The sequence below is a fragment of the Pseudorca crassidens genome, chromosome 10 (assembly GCF_039906515.1).
Source record: "Pseudorca crassidens isolate mPseCra1 chromosome 10, mPseCra1.hap1, whole genome shotgun sequence".
In the NCBI taxonomy this organism is placed as follows: Eukaryota; Metazoa; Chordata; class Mammalia; order Artiodactyla; family Delphinidae; genus Pseudorca; species Pseudorca crassidens.
Window position 1 is genome coordinate 105,456,481 of NC_090305.1, and position 20,914 is coordinate 105,477,394.

General features: G+C 42.8%; 1 protein-coding gene and 1 non-coding gene across 11 annotated transcripts in view; one reads left to right on the plus strand and one right to left on the minus strand.

Moving 5' to 3' along the window:
* Positions 1–600: 600 nt before the first annotated feature.
* The window catches only part of CNBP (CCHC-type zinc finger nucleic acid binding protein), a 49,184-nt gene continuing 28,870 nt past the window's right edge, over positions 601–20,914 (minus strand). For 2 of the 10 annotated variants that reach the window (XM_067755645.1, XM_067755643.1), the window contains exons 2-5: positions 3,082–3,198; positions 2,870–2,962; positions 2,520–2,721; positions 601–1,670 (exon numbers count right to left, since the gene is read on the minus strand). In XM_067755645.1, the coding sequence (XP_067611746.1) occupies positions 1,553–1,670; positions 2,520–2,721; positions 2,870–2,962; positions 3,082–3,184 (516 nt within the window). In that variant the 5' untranslated portion in view covers positions 3,185–3,198 and the 3' untranslated portion in view covers positions 601–1,552. Of the gene's footprint in view, positions 1,671–2,519; positions 2,722–2,869; positions 2,963–3,060; positions 3,199–8,421; positions 8,479–10,514; positions 10,674–20,914 lie in introns of those variants that run through there. The other 8 variants (XM_067755638.1, XM_067755640.1, XM_067755644.1 and 5 more) reach the window with 7 other exon arrangements.
* TRNAR-CCU (transfer RNA arginine (anticodon CCU)) lies at positions 14,554–14,626 on the plus strand. The gene has a single exon. It is a non-coding gene; the product is annotated as a tRNA-Arg (tRNA).

The following is a 20,914-nucleotide window of genomic DNA, read 5'->3' on the forward strand; positions in this document are numbered from 1 at the left end:
CACTGCAGTGATACACCAACACAAACTGACCAGACTTTACATGGAGGGTGAAAAATGCACGATACATCCAAGGTGAAATCACATGGCGGTGTGAAGGAGGAACAAATGAACTAACCTGGGGAAGCATGTGCCACTAACTGTATGTAGTTTGGGGTGGGGTGGGGTGGGGGGATGACAAAAAAGTATAGAGGGCATAGGGTAGGAAGCTTACTTCAAGTTCCCGGCTCTAGGCACCCTTCAAGCAAGTTAAGCTTCTAGTAACTCACCTATAAAGTGAGTTTATTAAACCAGGTAACTTCGAAGGTCCATCTCAACTCTAGCTCAGACCCTAGGAAAAAAAGAAGGAATCCAACATTTCAGATCCCCGTAAAGCCCAGGAAAAATATGAAATGCTAAAACAGCAATGGTATTAGAACTGTTCAGAATGAACACAGAGCTAAAGGCCATCATTATAATGAATGGATTAGAACGAATTAAATTTTCTATATCCCTGCAAAACAACTGACCCCAAAGTATCTGAAGCCTGTGCTTCCTTGTAACAGCTATTTTTCATTACTGAAGACATGACTTAGTACAAAAAGAAAAGTCCAAACTGTGAGCTTTCAGTCCTCCACATTCCCCTGTTTAATATGGCATTTTGCACTATATACATTAATGAAAATCTGAAACAAACAGAAAGAACTTTAGTCAAACTCCCCTTCCTCCTCCAGCTTTATTGGATAGTTTAAAATTACATTTCTATTTTCTAGGACTTCAGTTGCTTTTTCCATCTGACTTTTAAAAACTGATTACAGCAAATGAAACACAGTTGTCTAAGTGATATAGTATACAAAAATAACATCTTGATTTCTGTGAAAATGCATTTCTCTGCAATTCCTGAATAGCTCCAAATTACGCTAGCTCTGAGCATAGATGTTTACTCTGGGTTTTAGATTTAGTCTTTGAAAAAATGTGTTCTACACCTTTGCCATCGCCATCTGTTTACCCAGCATCAACGCTGCGGGGAAGTTGTTCCTGTTCAGGCTTTTATCCCAAGTTTTCTCGCACAGCCGTTAACACGCATGTTTGGTTTTTATTTTGTTTACTCCCAGTCAACTGTATGTCCTATGTAGGGCCTGATACAGATGTTACTTGATGTTATTTAACAGCTACTGAGGTCAGACAATCCAAGGCAGTCATTACGCTAAAATTAAAGTTATTTATGGAAGAGCTCATGGACACTTCCAGGATTGGTTTTTACCTCCTACATGGGAACATATTCGAGAAACCCAGAATGGGCTTACTGGTCTGACTCAACTCTTCCCATTCATCAATCCCTATTCACCAGTGGCGCGGAAAGGGGGTTCTTTAACAAAGCATTATACGTAACACCTCTACCAAACTAAACATAAACTTTTTTTTGTAGTTAAATGCAGGAAGTCGGTTTTTTTCCACCCTTTCCTCCTTTTACACGGCAAGTAAAGCTCACTGGCCTGGGAGTAGCCTCTATCTGCCAACCTTTGGCCAGTGAAGAGGATTCAATCAGAAAAGGAGGGGCGACAGAGGACAGTAATTAAGCCGTGGCCTCGATCGTGCACTCCCGTGCAAGGTGCCCTGACTCGCCACAGCGGTAACAGTTGACTTCACTCGTCTTGCTGCAGTTGATGGCTACATGACCAGTCTCGCCACACCTAAAGAAAGCAAAGTAGAACAACTTCATAATAGCGCTCAGAAAATGCCCAACTGGACTAAAGCAATAGTTGCTGCAGAACAAAAAGCAACAATAAACCAGTACAGTTTTGTTTTCAGGACAGTAGGTCGTCTTATCCCCTAAACTAAGACCAAAAAGGAGGAATTTGATAGCGAAGCTACCCAATTGTGCAGCCTAAGGCATAAAACCAAAACCTTTGCCATAAGAGTCCAACCAACACCACAACCAAAACACTGGCCAATGTTTTATACTTTCACACAAATTAACCCCTAAGATTTGTTATATACATATCAAAACTTATATAAAATTTTACACTTTCACGTGTACATATTATTATATGTCACAGACAGGCAGAGTCTTCTGGTTTCACGACAAAAGATCTGTGTGCATGAATTACACGGTTTTCTACAAAGTGTCCGAAAACCCCAAATTATTATAACAGAACTTTTTTTTTTGGTGGGGGGGGGCCCACCCTGCACAGTAGGTGGAATCTTAGTTCCCTGACCAGGGACCAGACCCATGCCCCTGAAGTGGAGGCACGCACGGAGTCCTGACCACTGGACCGTCAGCGAAGTCCCAACATTCTTATTTTGAGACCATTAAAAATTCCAAAGTTGTGCTGCGTGCCGCCCAGCTGCTATAATCCACCAGGCATCACGGTAGGACACTGCCCAAGGCAGACAGTTGGGCTACGCAAGCCGGAAACCTCTCCTACGGTCGCAGCCACCTCAGGGAATGTACTACCGCCAAGGCCCTCCCATTTACAGCCAACTCACTCTCCAGGAGCCCCTGCAATGAGCTCTCCGCCAGCAGCACGCCAGCAACTCACCTATAGCACTTCACTTTGGTGCAGTCTTTCTGAATGTGTCCGAACTCTCCGCAAGAATAGCACTTCTGCTCGTCTGCGTGGTCACAGTCGCGGGCCAGGTGGCCGGGTTTGCCGCAGTTGTAGCAGCACTGCTCTCGCTCCCGCTTGGGCTCCTTGCAGTCCTTGGCAATGTGACCTCCCCGGCCGCAGTTATAGCAGGCTTCAACAATAAGGAAAAGAAGCAGACCAAGACTATAAAACCTTACAGACGCCGCTACATGTCAAACCCACAGCACACACCCTCAGAGGTGGAAAATGTCTTCCAACGCAGTAGAGCGTGCTCGCACGGAGAGGAAGTGTTAAATGCTTACCATCCTCCTGCAGATCACAATCCTTGGCAAGGTGACCAGACTCACCACAGCGGTAACAGATGTCTGGAAGCGATGAGGAAACAAACTGGAAACCTATTTTGGGCAGAAACAAAAAGAATTTGGCTAATTAGACCAGTCTTGATACTTACGAATACTGAAGTACTTCGAAATTTTTTATTCGACAAAAATACCTCTATCCGAGGTAAAACCACCTCTGCCACGGCTTCTCATTCCACGACCACGGCCCCCACCAGTGGGGCATTCTCGGGCCCAGTGGCCAGATCGTCCACACTTGAAGCATTCATTACTGCTCATGGCTGCAGCCAGATCTTCAAAACATTAAAAATGACAACATTAAACCACTTGAAATTACTTTTAGCTTTTATTCCCCGTTTAGTGTATTTCTGGATAATTATTCTGAAGAAAAAAAATATATTTTTTCTAACCAAAATATTGGTTAGAAAAACAATCACATAACTATATATGTAGGCATTATATATCTATTATGAAATATATTAAAAGTGAAAAACACATTGAAAACATATATTTTCATAAAACTTGTGATCTTTACAATCATTAAGATTATGCATACATGTTAATCCAATTATTAATGAGATGACGGGACTTACAGGGTTAGTATCCATGAATATCCATTATTAGAAATAATTAGTAATACCTCATTCCAGGTCCAACTTAATGGACATTTTCATGGTTACAAGCCAGTAAACTTTACTGTGGGCAACTGGAAGTCATTTACTGGTTATAAAATTGGAATAACCCAGTGGAGCTGTAGTATGGATTCTGGGAGTGGACGAAGAAACATTCTCCTGTGCGCCCTTAGCACCTAACACAGTGCCTAATTAAACTGCAGCACTACGTGGTGATTCAGTATTTAGAGCAGACACGTTAGAAGAAATGCAGGCAATTTTGTCTCTAGATGGCAGGGTATGTTAAAAATATTAGAAAAAAGACAAAGAGGAACACCAAAGTAAAATGCCAGTAACACTGGGACCATTTTTTCCCTCTTCTATTCTCCCATTTCCAAATTTTTCTGTAATTTTACATTTAAAACAAGGTTACTTGGAATTTCATAGTAGACTCCTTTATTGGGTATTGTTTCAAAATAAAAGCAAAACTCCAACTAAAGCAAATGCATTTTATACTTCTTATGTAACAACCTAAAAATAAGCACGGGCTATTTCTAGAATAGAATAGAATGGAATGGAATAGAACAGAATGGAATGTTGCAGGACAAAGTCCCAGTAAAGTGGACTTTAAAAAACAAACTAGTTAAAAACCATGTAACCTTTACATTTCCACACTTCCATAGCTAAACAGTTTTACCCTTAATTCCAGTGTCAAACAATGGTAAACAAAGTTTTTAAAACACGTTGTAGAGAAATCTAGTGACTAAAAATTATGCTCAAGTTTCAAGTCTCCATCATCAAATATTGAAAAGAACTCATTACCTATCCCAACTCTCTGCAATCAGAGCCAGGATAAATCTTCAGAGGAATCTTTCTACCAACTCTTGCCACTTGCCATATAAACTTATTATCAAAAGGGGGTAGGGGAAGTGCCTGAATGCATAATGCACATTTCTAGCCAGATGAAACCAGTCAGCGAAGATTAAAAACGTATTCTTGCAAAATTACATTTGCCTTCTTATACGGGTGCTGGCATTCTACGTTATGTGGAGGGCTGGTTTCCACCAGAGAGAAGACTCATGATTAAAAAACGAATGGCACATAAAATGATCACAGAAAAATGCAGCTTACGGTATGTCATCCTCCCCTCAACCCCATTTTCATTTTGCATCTTCTGTTTACTCGGGACCAATTTGAGCACATTAACTCTTGGTCCCAAGGAGTTCTTTGCACAAACGATCACTTCCTTTCACAAGGTAATCCAGGCAATTTGACAAGTTCTGAGTATTTTATAATTTTTTTATTTCAATAAGATACTTATCTTTTAGAAATATGACAACCCAATATTCAATATGCATTGTCAAAGATAAAGAAATGATAGCTCCGGGCAACCTCCCTTTTAGACTGCTGCTTTAAAAGGACCTCTTGTTTCATAATGGTAAAGTACAAAGGAAATATGTTACAATGAATCATCAGATGTTTGTCAGTGTATTGAATAAAGACAGCAGTTAAAATTTTACGTTTACTTTTAGCCTACAAATATTAGTTTAAAAAATTTAGCTACTCAAGAACTGATAAGCTAAGTGTGGATTTTCCATGAACTGTTTCTCTCTTTGGCCAAGCCGACCTCAATCAGCTGGTCTACATTTACTCCTTTATGACAGAGAGCTCTTTAGTAACATTAACCCAACTGATTCCCACTATGTTTTTAAGGCACACTACTGATCCTGGTACTCATCTTACATACAAATGTCCTTAGTTCTAAGGTCTTTAGAGAATGGCACGCTATTATTCCTTAGGAAAATTAGAGGCGGTAAGACAAAGCTGCAAACCTATCATGGCTCCCTGACTCCCACTGCTCTTGGCTGCGAGTGTGCAGCACTGCCCTGCCCTGCCCCCGCCTCTCCCGCTTGTCACAACCTTTTGCAGCCTTCCAGGGCCAACTCTATAAAAGAACCTGACCACACCACCCAGCCTGGAGCTATCCTTAATCCCTAGTAAGACCCAGGGCACTCTGCACTACCATTTTGCTTTTTATCATATTCCTTCAGAGCAGACACCAAGTAATTCACCTTTGAATCATAATACCCCATACAATTATCCTTTTAGTAGCAGTATAACAGTATTTTTAACCGCTGGGTTGTTGTTGTTGGTTTTTTTTTTGGGGGGGGGGCACCAATAGTCATTTGCTGAATGAAACCAATTGTGCTTCTGGTACAGACCCGATGCAATCCAGAAAGTACTGACAATAAAACACCTGAATTCTTGCTATCACAAGAGGTGCTGCACCATTAATTTAAAGTAGTGATGCTGAGAATTCCCTGGCGGTCCAGTGGTTAGGACTCAGCGCTTTCACTGCCGGGGCCCGGGTTCGAACTAAGATCTCACAAGCCGTGTAGCATCGCCCCCCCCAAAAAAAAAAAAAAAAAAAAAGTTAACGATGTATTTTCAACTACATACTCAATAAGGATTGAGTACAATCACTCTAAATTCAGTATGTATTTCAGATTGTCTAGTAAAATCCCCACATGTAACTGAGAAATTTTTACTCCTGGTCACTAAAATCAGCAACTGAGCCAGGACCCCTAATTTGCCATCCAGAGTCTCAGCAACATTTTATGGAATGCTACAAAACATATATACGAATTTAAAAAACAAATACCGTATTTTCACTGTTGCCAGGCAGTAGGAGAGCATATTTTTCTTCCTTTTGCTGCTAAAAATCATTTCTGTATCTACACCCATGTATCCTCACACAGTATAAAAAGACTTGGGGACTATAGGACTAACCACTTAACCGAGCTTAACCACTTGCTGCGTTACCTCAAGACACCTGACCCCTCTCCTGTCTTGAAGATAAAACTGATCTGTAACGAGATTACTACCAGGTGCCTTGTGCTTAACAGGTGCTCAATTTTAAAAAACGTATGGATATATGTACACTGCTCACATTTATTCCTGCCTTTCCACTCTTCTCCCAGTTAAGTTGGATTGTAGACAGATAGATGAGCACTCAGTTCAGGGAATTCCCTGGCGGCCTAGTGGTTAGGATTCTGGGCATCCATCCTGCAAGCCGCACAACACAGCCAAAACAAACAAACAAACAAAACCAACCTACACAGCAGGCTTGAAATGGGCCCAACTCTGCTTATACTCAAGCTTCCCATCTCATAAAATCTACTTCCTGAGGGGAATGGATTAGAGGTAAGACAAGAAAAAGGGTGAATTCCTAATGACTTCACATTTTCAACAACAGAAATCAGGATCTGTTTCCATTTCGATTGCTGTGTATTGAATTTTCACTGACATAAATCACATGTAGAGATGTGGTAGGAGCACAAGGCATGCCAGGAAGCAGGAGGAGTAAGGCAGTCAAGATACGGTTTGCAAAGACGCACTTGTGAGGCCGTGTAAGCCAAGCTATGAGGCCTCTTTTTTACAGATACTGCACTCGTCTAGGCTTTAAGGCTTAAATCCTGGAATTGGTACCAAAACGCAAATGGTAATACAAATGTCTTCGTGAATGTGATTCTGCCATATTTTTGACACTAAGAACAAAGCCAGTAAACTACTTAAAACTTAACGGCATACGGTCAAGACTAACAACGCGTTCCGACGACTAAGAGACCATGACTCTATAAATACATTTAAAATAAGTAGCAACAGGCAAGGCGCGTGCCATAAAGCAGTTGATAAGGATCGGGTTGGATTGTTTTCCTAACACAGCCACATCGACTCACATTTGCTGTGTCTCCAGTCACCTTCCCCAAACTCAGGGTTACCCGACTCATCCACGTTGACCTAAACTGCACTGAGACCACAGTGGAGCTTCTGCCCCTTGAATGCACTCACCCATTTTTACACCCTAATAAGTTGGTTCAGAGTTCCAACATGGTACTGAAACACTTCCAACTGTTGAAGTAAAGATAAACCACAGATAGAATGGAAGGAAGCAAGTTATACTGTGCACTACCTGCGTTCTGGCCAGAATACTGTAGAACAGAGTACAGTCCTGGGAGCAATGCTACTCACACCCATTTCTGCCTGCTCTGAAGGGTTTTAATCAGTAGCTGAATACCTACTGTAAGTCAAGGATTGATAAACACATTATCTGTAATTCCTACAACCTTGCTAGTCATGTATTCTTGTCCCCATTTTACAATAAAGAAACTGAGGATCTGAGACCAAATGACTTCCCAAAGCTATACAACTACTGGGTTGGCCACAAAGTTCGCTCGGGTTTTCCCATAACATCTTATTTCTAGAACTTTTTGGCTAGCCCTACAGAAAGTTCTACACTTGATCTTAGCCAAAAGGCCGAGAAGCGATTCAGAAAGTTCTAGAGTCAGGATTTCAACAGTTGGCTCGAAGTCCTCTGCAGAGGCTTTTGTTAGGTTTAAGTGATACTGTACATGAAAATGCTATCAGAAAAGCACACCAATTTCGAGAAGTCAAAATAAAACTAGAATCGATACGTTTCTAAAAATCCACACCCATGAATGAATTTAAAGCCCCTTTAGATTTTAACCTTTTTCCTGAGGCAGAACTTAGGAGTGTCACCACAGACCAAAGACTGGCAACCTGACTTCACTAGTTAACACCCTCATCTGCAATTATGGAGCAACTCCAGGTGACCACCATACTGCACTCTGTCCTGATTAACACAGCCCATCCACTCACAACGTGAATGCTGGTAGCCACAAGCTCCATTTTATTATTCCAGCAGTTTTTTACAACATGAAAATGGTGTACACTTTACTGTGAACCTCTCAACAGCATGCCCTTACTGCAGCAGCATCTGACACTGCCAGAATAAGAGTTCTATTAAATGAGACAGTACAGAAAGAGTGTTCTCCACAGAGCAGGCCAGGATGCCTTGGCATCAGTCTTCTGCTCTCCACTTACTGTCAGAAGGCTAGGAAGAGGAAAGAAGCCAGCAATTCTTAAAAGAAACTCTCACTCCTGCAAGGGGAAGAAAAAAAAAAAAGCAAAATCTCTCTTGTGGTCAAGCATTTAGACAACAGACCAATCATTCCAATTAGTCAAACTGTGGTTCTACTGCCTTTAAGTACCCATCTTAAGCCTCCATTTAGGTACCACAGACTTCAATTAGGTTTTAAGAAAGGTAAAAAGAATCCAATCACAAAACTGTATTACAAAACTCACTTATAATACCTTAAAAAAGATAGCATTCGGCCTGTTCCAGATGTTCAAATACAAGTGTAATAAATGCCCCTTAAGTTTTCCACTGATTTGGCTCAAAATATTTTAAAGAGACTGCACGTATGAAATACCTAGCTTATCAATATGAAAAGGAATGTGGACCTTTGGTTGCTGAGAAAAACGTACCCAATTTATCTGTGACATATTAGATAAGTACATAAATATATACTGTTAGCTTTTTTCAAATACTGTTGCCAAGAGGTGCGATTTGGAAAAATTTTAAGTCCTTAATTCAGCCCTTGGGAACCTAATAAATTATTCCTTTTATATTCCAGTACAGAGAGCTCCTTGTAGACAAGAATCAGGCTCAACAAACTAAAAACAGCGTGAAACTACGTACGAGGCACTTTGTAGGTGTTTGATTAAGCCTCCATCACAGTAATTTTTAAGAAGCATTTGAAAATAACTGCTTTGCAGAGGGGAAAAAAAAAGCCTAAGAGGTAGGAACTTCTTTTCACCCATCTCTTTAGAACCTCAAAACCTTACACTCAACTTATAGGGCTTGAGCAAACGAATAACAAAGTTCTTAATTTAAATTAAGGTTAATTCACTGATGCAGAAATTAACTGGTTATGTTTCTCTCCCCAAACTGCGTCAAACAATAGGAAAAAGGGAAAAACCTGTTTTTAAAAGCTTGTCATTTGGGGGTACAAGATGAGAACGTAAATTAATCCTCCTGAAAAGAAAAAAAAACTAATCCCGACTCTTGGCTTCTTTACCCTACCCTTTCTGTGGATCCTTCTGAATAATGCCTGAAACACACTATCTGAAGTCACAGATGAAAACTGAGCAATGTTTTCTTTTCCTAAGACCCCTAAAACCAGATGTAGTCACTTCCTTTGGAAGTGCCCTGTGGCTGCGGCCATGTGGTTAGCATGTGGCAACAAGCACAAGCTTTACCCATAATAAAATCAACACCCAAACCCAAATGTGGGCCATTATGCCATTCTAAAATAGGTTTTCACGTTTGGAAAATCCAAATGGAGGTTGGCTAATTAATTTTCTCGCCTCGTTTTTAGATTAAACTGTATTCGTTTCACCTGTCCAAGAGATGATGCAAAGGTTACTACTGCTGCCATGATTTTGGAAGTTTGACAAATTCATGCTTTTTTCTGATAACGGGGTTTTTCAAAAGCCTCCGTAACTTAAATTAGTGTTGACTCAAGAAAATTGGGCCTTATCTGCCCCTTCCCGAACTGCACCGTAAAACAAGTAACTTAGCATGTCAATGACGATAAAAATTCAAGAAGCGAGAAGCTATCGGGAAGTAGGCAGAGCGAGTCCCGAAGCCACACGGGCCTTCCGGCGGGGTGTCCCCCCACCCTAAACGGAGGACTTCTCCAAGGCCCCAGCTAAGCCCACACAGCCCCTGGCACACGGCCCGCGCCAGGCCCAGCCCCCGTGCCCCCCGCTGCTCCAGGGCCCTCCCCCACACACGGCCCCCTCCTCGCACGTTCCCGCCAAATCCACCCCCGCCCTACGTTCCGCGACCCCGGAGCCCCCGCCTCGGCCCCAAGGACGCGCGGCCTCGTCCGCGGCGAGGCTGCGGCCTGGGACCGGCGGCCCGATTGCGGCGGCCCCGCGTCCCGGGCGGCAGGCAGGGCGGGAGGGCGGCCGGCCGCGGGGCGCAGTCCGGGGCCGGGCGGTGGCGGCCCGTTTCCCGCCTGACGCAGCAGCGGCGCAGGCCGGAGTGCGGCCGCCATCGCCGCCTCCCTGCTCCCGACCCTTCGCCCGCGGCCCCCGCACCGCGGCCCCCGGCATGCTCGCGGCCTCACCTTCGGCGTCGGAGGGGCCCGCAGCGGCGGAGACTCGGACGCAGGCCGAGAAGGCGGCTCGCGAGGCAGCGGCTGTTTATTTTCAGGGTCCTCGCCTGCGCCACACGCGGGTCTGCACACGGCCCCACACACGCCGTTGCGCACGGCTCTCCTCCGCCTCGCCCACGCAGCCAATCAGCGCGCGGGGCTCGGCCGTCCAATTAGGGCCGCCTGTGGGGAGGGCCGCCCCGCCCGACGCGCCGCGTCGGGCGGGGCTCTTCCCCTGAGCGCGCGGCCCTTCCCGCCGTGCCCCGCGTGAGGCCTTCCCGCCCCGAGAGCCGGCTTCTCTGGATCGGGGATGTCGGCATCCTGGCTCAGCGACCGTTCTGGCAGCAGCGCCGAGGGGCGCCGAGATGGGGTCTCAGGGAGGCGGCTGTGGTGCGCGTGGGGCCGGGAGGACTCCTCCCGGTGGCGGGCTCCGGAAAGCGTGTGCCCGCGGACCCTGTAGGAGCCCGGCCCCACTTCCGGGGCCTCTCGGTTTGGGGAAGTCGGACTGCCCAGTCACGCAGGTGGCCGTGGCTGCGTGGGCCTGAGATTCGTTTGGGTTTTTCTGCGGCCCAGGCAGAGCCCCGGAGGCCTCGCAGCTCCCACTTGCAGGACTGATAACACCCCCTTTCAAATAAAAGTCCCTCACTGGGGAGCGGGCGGGGGTGGAAGGACGGCCCGCGACCTCGGTCCCAACACCCTTGTCACCGGAGGAGCATGTGATGAGTGACGTTCCCTGCGACAGGAGGGCCACCCGGCCTGGGCTGTCACGGTCCCGAAAAGCCTTTAGATTTTCTCCAAAAGACATTGTATATATAGCATAGATATTCTGTCATGGAGAAGTAAAGTCAAACTATTCAGTGGTAAACTCAGGAGTTACAGAATTTTGTGTCCCATTTGGGAATGGCCTTTATTAAAAACATAAAATTAAAAAAAAAGTAAGAGTCCCCAGTCTCTTGAGCCCTAAAAGGCCCTAAAATCACTTCAGTCTCATACTAAACTTGGCGTGCTCTTGAGGTTAGTCTGCGGCCCATGTTGGCTGATGCATGCCAGGAGTGTATTTTTCATTCTTTTAATGACTTACACTTGGAAAGTAAGCGCTCCTATCTTTTGTTATTAAGATGTTAAAACTGGGGTGATCAGACCTTGTTTGCAGCGTTAGTTCCGCAGGTGGCTGTGTAGACTTGAGCTATTCATTTGCCCCCGGTTTCACCTCATTTGAATCCTAGTCGCAAGGCTGTATGGCTTCTTAAATCATGTTGTGAGGAGGTAGTATAGCAGAGTGGTTAAGAGCTCAGATGCTGAGAGTCAGGGTTAAACCTGACTCAAATCACTTAATTATTGTAAAGCATTTAGCAGATTGTGTTCAACGTAGTGCTCAAGAGAGGGTAGCAATTATCAGAGTGGATGGACTATTTTAAGGGCCAATGATTTTTTTTTAACTGTTGTTAATCAAGGCAATTTAAAGTAAAAATATTTTAAAATTAAGTATGAAAAGTCCCCATTTCCAATAAGACTGAGTTGCCTGGCACTTTATGCATTAAGTTACAACACGAGAGTGACCAATAATAAAATGGTACTTTGTGCTTACATAGTTTTATTACCAAGAAGCTTATACAGCTTCATGGACTTCCCCTCCCTAACTGCTGAATCTTTATAATATCTTGAGGTAAGGCGTAGTGTGGTAATTGCAGACACAACTAGTGATTTCCTAAGCCCTAACAGTGAGTCAGTGCAACACAAGAGTCTATGTAGGAAGTCCAGCCTGGGTGCCTCCACGCCACACCAGGAGGATGAATTAAAATTGTCGTAGGAACCATAAATTAATATTTTCTGACTTGATTTTTGTTTACCATTCCAACCACAGTGCTACATAAAATATCTGCTATTCATTATAGACGCAGGGACTGAATGTTCCTAATATTTAAAAAAACACTTTAAAAAAAAAAGGTGGGTGGGGCTTCCCTGGTGGCGCAGTGGTTGAGAGTCCACCTGCCGATGCAGGGGACACGGGTTCGTGCCCCAGTCCAGGAAGATCCCACATGCCGCGGAGCAGCTGGGCCCGTGAGCCATGGCCGCTGAGCCTGTGCGTCCAGAGCCTGTGCTCCGCAATGGGAGAGGCCACAGCAGTGAGAGGCCTGCATACCGCAAAAAAATAAAAATAAAAAAATAATAATAAAATAAGGTGGGTGTGAAATAAAGATATTAGACATAATGTTCTTCTATAGGTTTAAAAGACTTAAGTAGAGGAATGGAAACATAATGCGGTCTTTGCTGTTTGGCTCTGGGAGGAACAGCTAATGGCTTTTCTCTACCTGGCGTCCAGCTTTCCGCAATGACTACTCTCGACCTGGCGTCCAGCTTTCCGTAATGACTATTATTAATAGAGCCAGTCTGGTCATGAGGCATTCTGACTGACCCAGAGAAGGTCTGGGATGGAGCTGAACTACAGTGACTCGTGTTGCGTGGATATGTGCCTCGGTACACCTGTTTCACTAGCGATGTTTGAAAATAAAGGGAAAAGGCCACCCCACTCAAAAGATAAGCTGCCAAGTGTACTTGAAGGAAGAGGCTCCTATTATGTTTCCCTCCCCTGGAGATGTATTTTATCCTCTCCTGCCCTCCAATGTTCAGTCTAACCCAGGGTATTGTGCGCAGCATTGCAGGGGTTACAAAGGTGAGTCAAGACACAGACCATGCCCTTGAAGATCTTGCAGGATGACACGGGCCAAAAGAAGTATTCAGTGTCCTCAAAGGACCAGCTAAAATGCTGTGATTCAGCATGATTCAGGATTCTTTCAAATGAGTGCCAGTTGAGCAGCAATATCTGCCGACTCCTAATTTCTGCCTAAAAGGCCTGACTGTCCAGCACAGGCCTTAGATCGTGCTGTTAAATGGAGATGATACTGTGTATAGCCTTCTAAACCCTTCCATGCCAACAGGGAAATAGTCTCTGACTTTGCTTGGAAAGTATGCAACTAAGGTTAAGGAGGATAAATTGTTTCCACCTCTCATGTCGGCTTCTAAAGCAGAAACAGCTTACTAAGCTAAATCCTGAAATAGGAAGCAGTTATACAGTACTAATAATAGCTAATAGGTGGGCTTCCCTGGTGGCACAGTGGTTGAGAATCTGCCTGCCAATGCAGGGGACACGGGTTCAAGCCCTGGTCTGGGAAGATCCCACATGCCGCGGAGCAACTAGGCCCGTGAGCCACAACTACTGAGCCTGTGCATCTGGAGCCTGTGCTCCGCAATAAGAGCGGTGCGGTAGTGAGAGGCCTGTGCACTGTGATGAAGAGTGGGCCCTGCTTGCCGCGACTAGAGAAAGCCCTTGCACAGAAACGAAGACCCAACACAGCCAAAACTAAATAAATAAATAATAAAAATAAAGGAATTCCCTTAAAAAAAAATAGCTAATAGGTAATATAGAGAGAGTTCTTGTTACAGTGCCTGGCATAAAGTAATTACTATAAAGTATTATCCATCATTATTGTTATTATCATTATCTACTGAGTGCTTACTATACACCAGGCATTGTTTATAACCTCTTTGTAAGTTTTCACAAAACCCCTATGAGATAAGTACTTTTATTATCCCTATGGGGAAATAGGTCCAGAGAATTTAAGTAATCTGCCCAAGGTCAGACAGTAAATAAATGACTGGGCAGTCTTCAAACAAGGGCGGCTGAAGTGCTTCACACAAAGCTTCCAGCCTCCCAGTAGTTACTGAGACTGAATCCTGCAATTTCCCATTGACTCCTTAAAGTGACAGAGTGGGGAAGGATAGCTGATGACAAGGAAAGTATGAAACACTGACTAATCATTTAGTGAGCTTTCCATTGGTTGGCTTCCTCCTCTGTGACCTTATGTTGAAACTATCTCTACTTCTGCAAACTAACTGGTAAAAGAAAAACTTTATCTGCAAATAGTTTAAAAGTTTCAAAATAAAACCACCCATCTTTTTTTTATTAATAGAAAAGTAGATGCATTCATTTTAAAAAAGTACTTTCAGGACTTCCCTGGTGGTCCAGTGGTTAAGACTCCGTGCTCCTAATGCAGGGGGCCCGGGTTCGATCCCTGGTCAGGGAATTAGATCCTACATGCCGCAACTAAAAGATCCCGCATGCCACAACTAACAGCCCGCATGCCGCAATGAAGATCCCTCGTGTTGCAACTAAGACCCAGTGCAGCCAAATAAATAAATATATATATATATGTTTTAAAGTAATTTCATGTCAAGCATCTACTTTATTTAAACTTTGAAATAGTAGTGAATAGCAAGATAATGGTGTGTTTAAATTGTTCCCAAAGAGTATTTTACAAGATGACTTACGTTGTGTTTTGAGAGAGCATTATACAGTGTAAAATTGGATCATGTAGCTCTCATAATCTATAAACATAATGTAATTGATTTTTAAAGATTAAATTTTAAAAGAACTATTATATAATTGGGTGAATTAGGATCTAAAACCTAGAAGGACATTTAGTCTAATCTCATAGTATTTAGTCTCATTTTAGTTTCATTTTAAATTTAAATTTAAAGAAGACCTATAGAGTTGCACAGAGTTCCTGCAAGTGCTAAAAAGAACTGATGTTTCTTCAGCCATAAAAAAGAAAGAAATAATGCCATTTGCAGCAACATGACTGGACCTAGAGATTATCATATACGTGAAGTAAGTCAGAAAGAGAAAGAAATACCATATGATATCATTTATATGTGGAATCTAAAATATGACACAAATGAACTTATGTACGAAACAGAAATAGACTCACATAGAGAATAGACTTGTGGTTGCCAAGGGGGAGGGATGCATTGGGAGTTTGGGATTAGCAGCAAACTGGTATAGATAGAATCGATAAAGAACAAGGTCCTCCTATACAGCACAGGAAACTATATTCAATATCCTGTGATAAACTATAATGGAAAAGAATGTGTGTGTGTGTGTATATATATATATATATATATACACACACACACGCACACACATATACACAACAGAAACACTTTTCTGTACAGTAGAAATTAACACATTATAAATCAACTATACTTCAATACATTTTTTTAATGTGAAAAAAAACTGATGTTTTTAATATGAAAACAGGTGCCACCCACATGTCATAAGGGCTGTTAGCTGTGCTTGTGCCCTGATTAGTCCAGTTAACTGCAGAGGAGGTAAGAAAAGGAGGGCCCAAATCTAATACTATACATTTCTTCATTGTGTCTCCAGCCCTTTTCTGTGGAAATTTACACAAATGGCCATTCTAGTTTATAAATTAGTAACTTATGAGTTTGGCAAGGATGAATCAATAATCAATTTCTCAATCTTGAGAAATATACTCAGACTTCAATTTAAGAAACATAAACTTTTAGACTCTACATTTTCATAAGGACTATGAAAATGTCCTCCAATTATGTATTATAACTACAAAAGAGAATGTCTGAATTTATACCTGGCTGAAGAATGGCTTTTAGGTAATTAAATATTACAGTTACAGCTAATGTTCCCTTTAACCAACCCCACCCCAAGTCCCACTTCTTTCTCTTCCTCCCAATATCATGCAAATGGTATATATCCTTCTGGTCCATTTTTTATATTACATAAATAAATGTATGTATACATTAAATGTATAAATTTGGGCAGACTATTTAAATATAAAATTTTTATAAATATGTAAAATTTATAATATTATATTGTATTATATATTCTATAACTTATATTATTACCATATGTATAAATCATATAAAATTTATATATAATCTATAATATGAATAATTTAATTATATAAATATAGGTTTATATAATTTTTATATATGGTTTATATATATCAAACAATACATACATAGTATCATATCTATCTGCTTACTTGTTTGTGTTCCCTTACAAGAACCTAAAAGCTGCAAGGCAGGGACTTTGTCTTGCTTTGTCTGTTTTCTGCTATACTTCCACCTCCTAGAATGGCTCCCTATACATGAAAGGCACTCAAATAGTTGCTGAATGAATAAATATCAATCTTTATCTTGCTTTTTTTTTTTTTTTTTTTTGCGGTACGCGGGCCTCTCACTGTTGCGGCTTCTCCCGTTGCGGAGCACAGGCTCCGGACGCGCAGGCTCAGCGGCCATGGCTCACGGGCCCAGCCGCTCCACGGCATGTGGGATCCTTCCAGACCGGGGCCCCTATCTTGCTTTTTTAATTTGGTATTATGTTTCTGAGATCTGTCTATCCATATAAATGTATATACACACATATATCTGTATTCTTTTCTAGTTCATTATTTTTTACTGCTGTGTATTATAGATATACTATATTTTATTTATCCATTTCCATATCCATTTCCCTAATGGAGGGTATTTATGTTATTTCCACTCTTTTGCTATTATATAATGTTGTAATAAGCACTCCTGTGTACAGGTCTCCTCAGGCACATGTGGGAGAGTTTCTCTACGGTATACAAACCCAGAGGAGAGGTGCTGGCAGTGAACAGGCTGTATTTTATGTTTCACTGGTTGCCTGCCATGTGACTCTCAAAGTGGCCATACCAAAGTATACTCCCAGCTGCAGTGGCTAAGGGTGCCATGTTTCTCAAATCTTTGCCAACATTTTATACTGTGAGATGATTTAATTTTTGCCTATCTGATGGGTGAAACATGGGGTCTCTCTTGTTTGTTTGCTTCTATTGAGATAACTGTAGATTCATGTGTAGTTGAAAGAAATAATACAGAGAGATCAGATGTACTCTTTACCCGACTTCCCCCAATAGTAACATCTTGCATAATACAATGTCACAATCAGGATATTGAAGTCGATACTGCCCACTGATTCTGTTCAGCCGTCCTCAATTTTACTAGTACTCTGTGTGTGTGTTGTTTAGTTCTATACAAGTGTGTCTCATGCACAGGTCTGTGCATCCACCTCTGCGCTCAAGAGACTGAACGGCTGCAACGTTGAGTTCCTGCAGAACTCAAAGACATGTATGTTATGTATAACTCTTGAGGAAGAACTAGGACTCTATTTTATTGCTGAACTATTGTTTCTTGACTGCTTTTCCTTTATTCTTGCATTCCCTCACTTCCCTTAAGATCCTTAATTACTGAGACCTGTTCAAGGGCAAGCACTGTGGCCAGGCTTCGATACCAACATGGCTTAGACCCAAAATGGCTTCTCTTATGTCAAGAAAGCCATGCCTGGTTCTCTTTCTCCAGAGACCACCTGCCCTACCTGGTTACATAATCTTCAAGCATTACAAATAAAGCTGCTGTGAACATTTGTGTAAAGGTTTTTGTGTGCACATGTTTCCACCCGGTATCTTGTCTTTTTCCCACATCACAGTGAGGTTGAACATACTTCATACATTTGTAGGCCATTCAAGTTTCCTCTTGTGAGAAAGGCTGAGTTGCTCATTTTTTCTATTTTGTTGTTTACCATTTTCCTACTGACTTGAAAGAGTTCTTTATATGTTCTGGACACCAATCCTTTGTCAGTTATACGATGTTGGGCTTATTGACGGTTTAGTGATAACTGTTTCTCAAAGTGATGTAAAGAGTTGGAATTGATACAGAATTTCTGAAACTTGCATTTGGATGAAGGGACAGAGGGGTTTCATTCAGGCTGCCCACACTGCGTTTGCGGAGACGGCTGCCCTCTCCCCAACGCTCTGTAGAACCACCTTTGCCTCTGTTATATGCCAACTATATGTTTTAATGGTGGCATGCAGGATGCCAGCCAGACAGCATCAAAGCCTCTGCCTGCTGCAGGGCAAATGCCAGGCATCCTTACGTTTGCTTTTAACAAACCCTTTGCCTCATTCAGAGGACGAATTCAGACGCGTTATTGCATCACAAACCCATGCTTCTCAGCATTTCGACCCTCAGAAGCTGCTGACTTCATGACGTACTTTCTTCACGATGCTGCCATTTTCCCCAGCACTGCAGCCAGAATTTAGGATCCTGACTCACCCTCCAGCCAGCCACCGAGAATGCTGATTATTCTGGTATGGTCAGTGCTCTCCAAGTGACTTTGACGGGGGAAATAGCTTCTGGACAAGCCCAAGCCAGTGCAACCTCAGGTAACAGGGAGGCCTCTTCTTTCCTGACTCTCATCTGCTCAGCCTCTTGTTCTTTCTGCCTTGGCAGATGCAGAAGCCGCGCTCCTGCAATCCTGGCCAGAAAGCTGCAGATTGTATGAGCTGGCAGAGCCTGCACTGTCCTTCTGAGCTCAGAGAGTTATCTTTCCCATCAGCACCGAAGTCCCGGCTGGGGGGCAGCACCCACAGTGCAATGGTCTGTAGAACTGAGTTACAATTCCAAATTCAGTTTGCATTTCGATAGATTACCTTATAAAACATTCACTCACCAAAATTATCTTGATTATCTTTTATGCACATTGCGGTTCCCCAAATTGCCAATGGAGAAACTGATACACAAAGTTTCTTATAATCTCCCCTCAACCCATAGCAAAAACATAAAGGCAGGTAATAGGATTTCGAGGAGCATGAAATCTATACCTATGAAGTGTTATACCAAATAGATATTAAAGAAAAGAAGCTTTGGATATTCAAAGGCCTGTGGTGAAGGCCAAATAGTTATAATATATGAAAATGCTTTGCAAATTCCACACTGTTTTACCAAGGTAAACTGTGATTAAGATCAATTTCTGTTAGCCTGACACATGTCATGAAATTCTTTTTCTAGGGCTTCCCCGGTGACGCAGTGGTTAAGAATCTGCCTGCCAATGCAGGGGACACGGGTTCGAGCCCTGGTCCCAGAAGATCCCACATGCCGCGGAGCAACTAAGCCTGCTCGCCACAACTACTGAGCCTGAACTCTAGAGCACGTGAGCCACAACTACTGAGCCCACGTGCTGCAACTACTGAAGCCTGCACACCTGGAGCCTGTGCTCCGCAACAAGAGAAGCCACGACAATGAGAAGCCTGTGCACCGCAACAAAGAGTAGCCCCTGCTCGCCGCAACTAGAGAAAGCCTGCACACAGCAATGAAGACCCAACAAAGACAAAAATAATTAATTAATTTAAAAAAAAGAAATTTTTTTTCTACACTGATTTATTACAAGTAAAGAAAATATTTTGGACACATGAATAAGCAATCATAGTATTTCTCTTGCATTTGAAGAATGATTGGTAGTAATTTTTCCCTTTATTTAGGGGTTGGTTTCCTCATTTAATGCAATAAAAGTTCTCTGGGGACTACAACTGACTCTAAAAGTTACTGGTGCTGAAGATTTATCCAAAATGAAGTCTGCTTTGAGTGGCACAGAATTCAAAGCCAGCTCTGGACCAAACTGAAGTGAGTGGTGAATTCGATCTTTTCTGTGCTTCCTCCTTTCTTCCTTTTGGACACTTCAAATCCACATCTAGTTTCCTAGGGATTTCCTGAGTTGACCACGGCCACTTTCTTCTCTCTTCCAGGTTGACCAGCCCCATTCCATCAGGGACTGTCATTTTATCAACCCACGCATGCTACGATAATAATCACCTCATTTACATAGTATTTCATAGTTTGCACATAAAAATTCAGTGAGAATTTATTGTGAGATTATTACGTGCCACACTCTGCTGGGCAGTTCCACCTTTGTTACATTATTTAGTCATTTGTAATCTTATTATTTGAACCTATGAGGTTTTTTTAAAAAATAAATTTATTTATTTATTTTTTGGCTGCATTGGGTCTTCGTTGATGCGCGGGGGCTTTCTCTAGTTGGGTGAGCAGGGGCTACTCTTTGTTGCAGTGAGCGGACTTCTCATTGCGGTGGCTTCTCTTGTTGCGGAGCATGGGCTCTAGGCACGTGGGCTTCAGTAGTTGTGGCGTGCAGCCTCAGCAGTCATGGCTGGCGGGCTCCAGAGAGCAGGCTCAGTAGTTGCGACGCATGGGCTTAGCTGCTCCGCAGCATGTGGGATCTTTCCGGACCAGGGATCGAATCCGTGTCCCCTACATTGGCAGGCGGGTTCTTAACCACTGCACCACCAGGGTAGTCCTGAACCTATGAGGTTTAGAAATCTCATAGATTCAAGCATGACCTCTCTAGGTGGGATCTAGATATTTAAGTAGGAGGCATTAGCACCCTAATGTTTTTCACAGCGAGAGATGCCTGGATGCTTTAGGTGGTAAATGACAGGGCATCAACTAAAACTGCGCCGTATGGTAATAAAGTGTCATCTCAAGGACGAAGCCTCAGTTTGGTGCTTACCAGCCTTTAACTCCTCTGTGACACTTCACCTACCCTGTGTTGAGCAGCCGTCTTGGATGTTATCATTTTATTGTGATAACACAATATACAAGTTATGCTCTTTTCTCACTTGTACAGTAGGGTCTCCTCTTTTTTTTTTTTGGACATACACACATAGATGTTTTATTTTATGGCT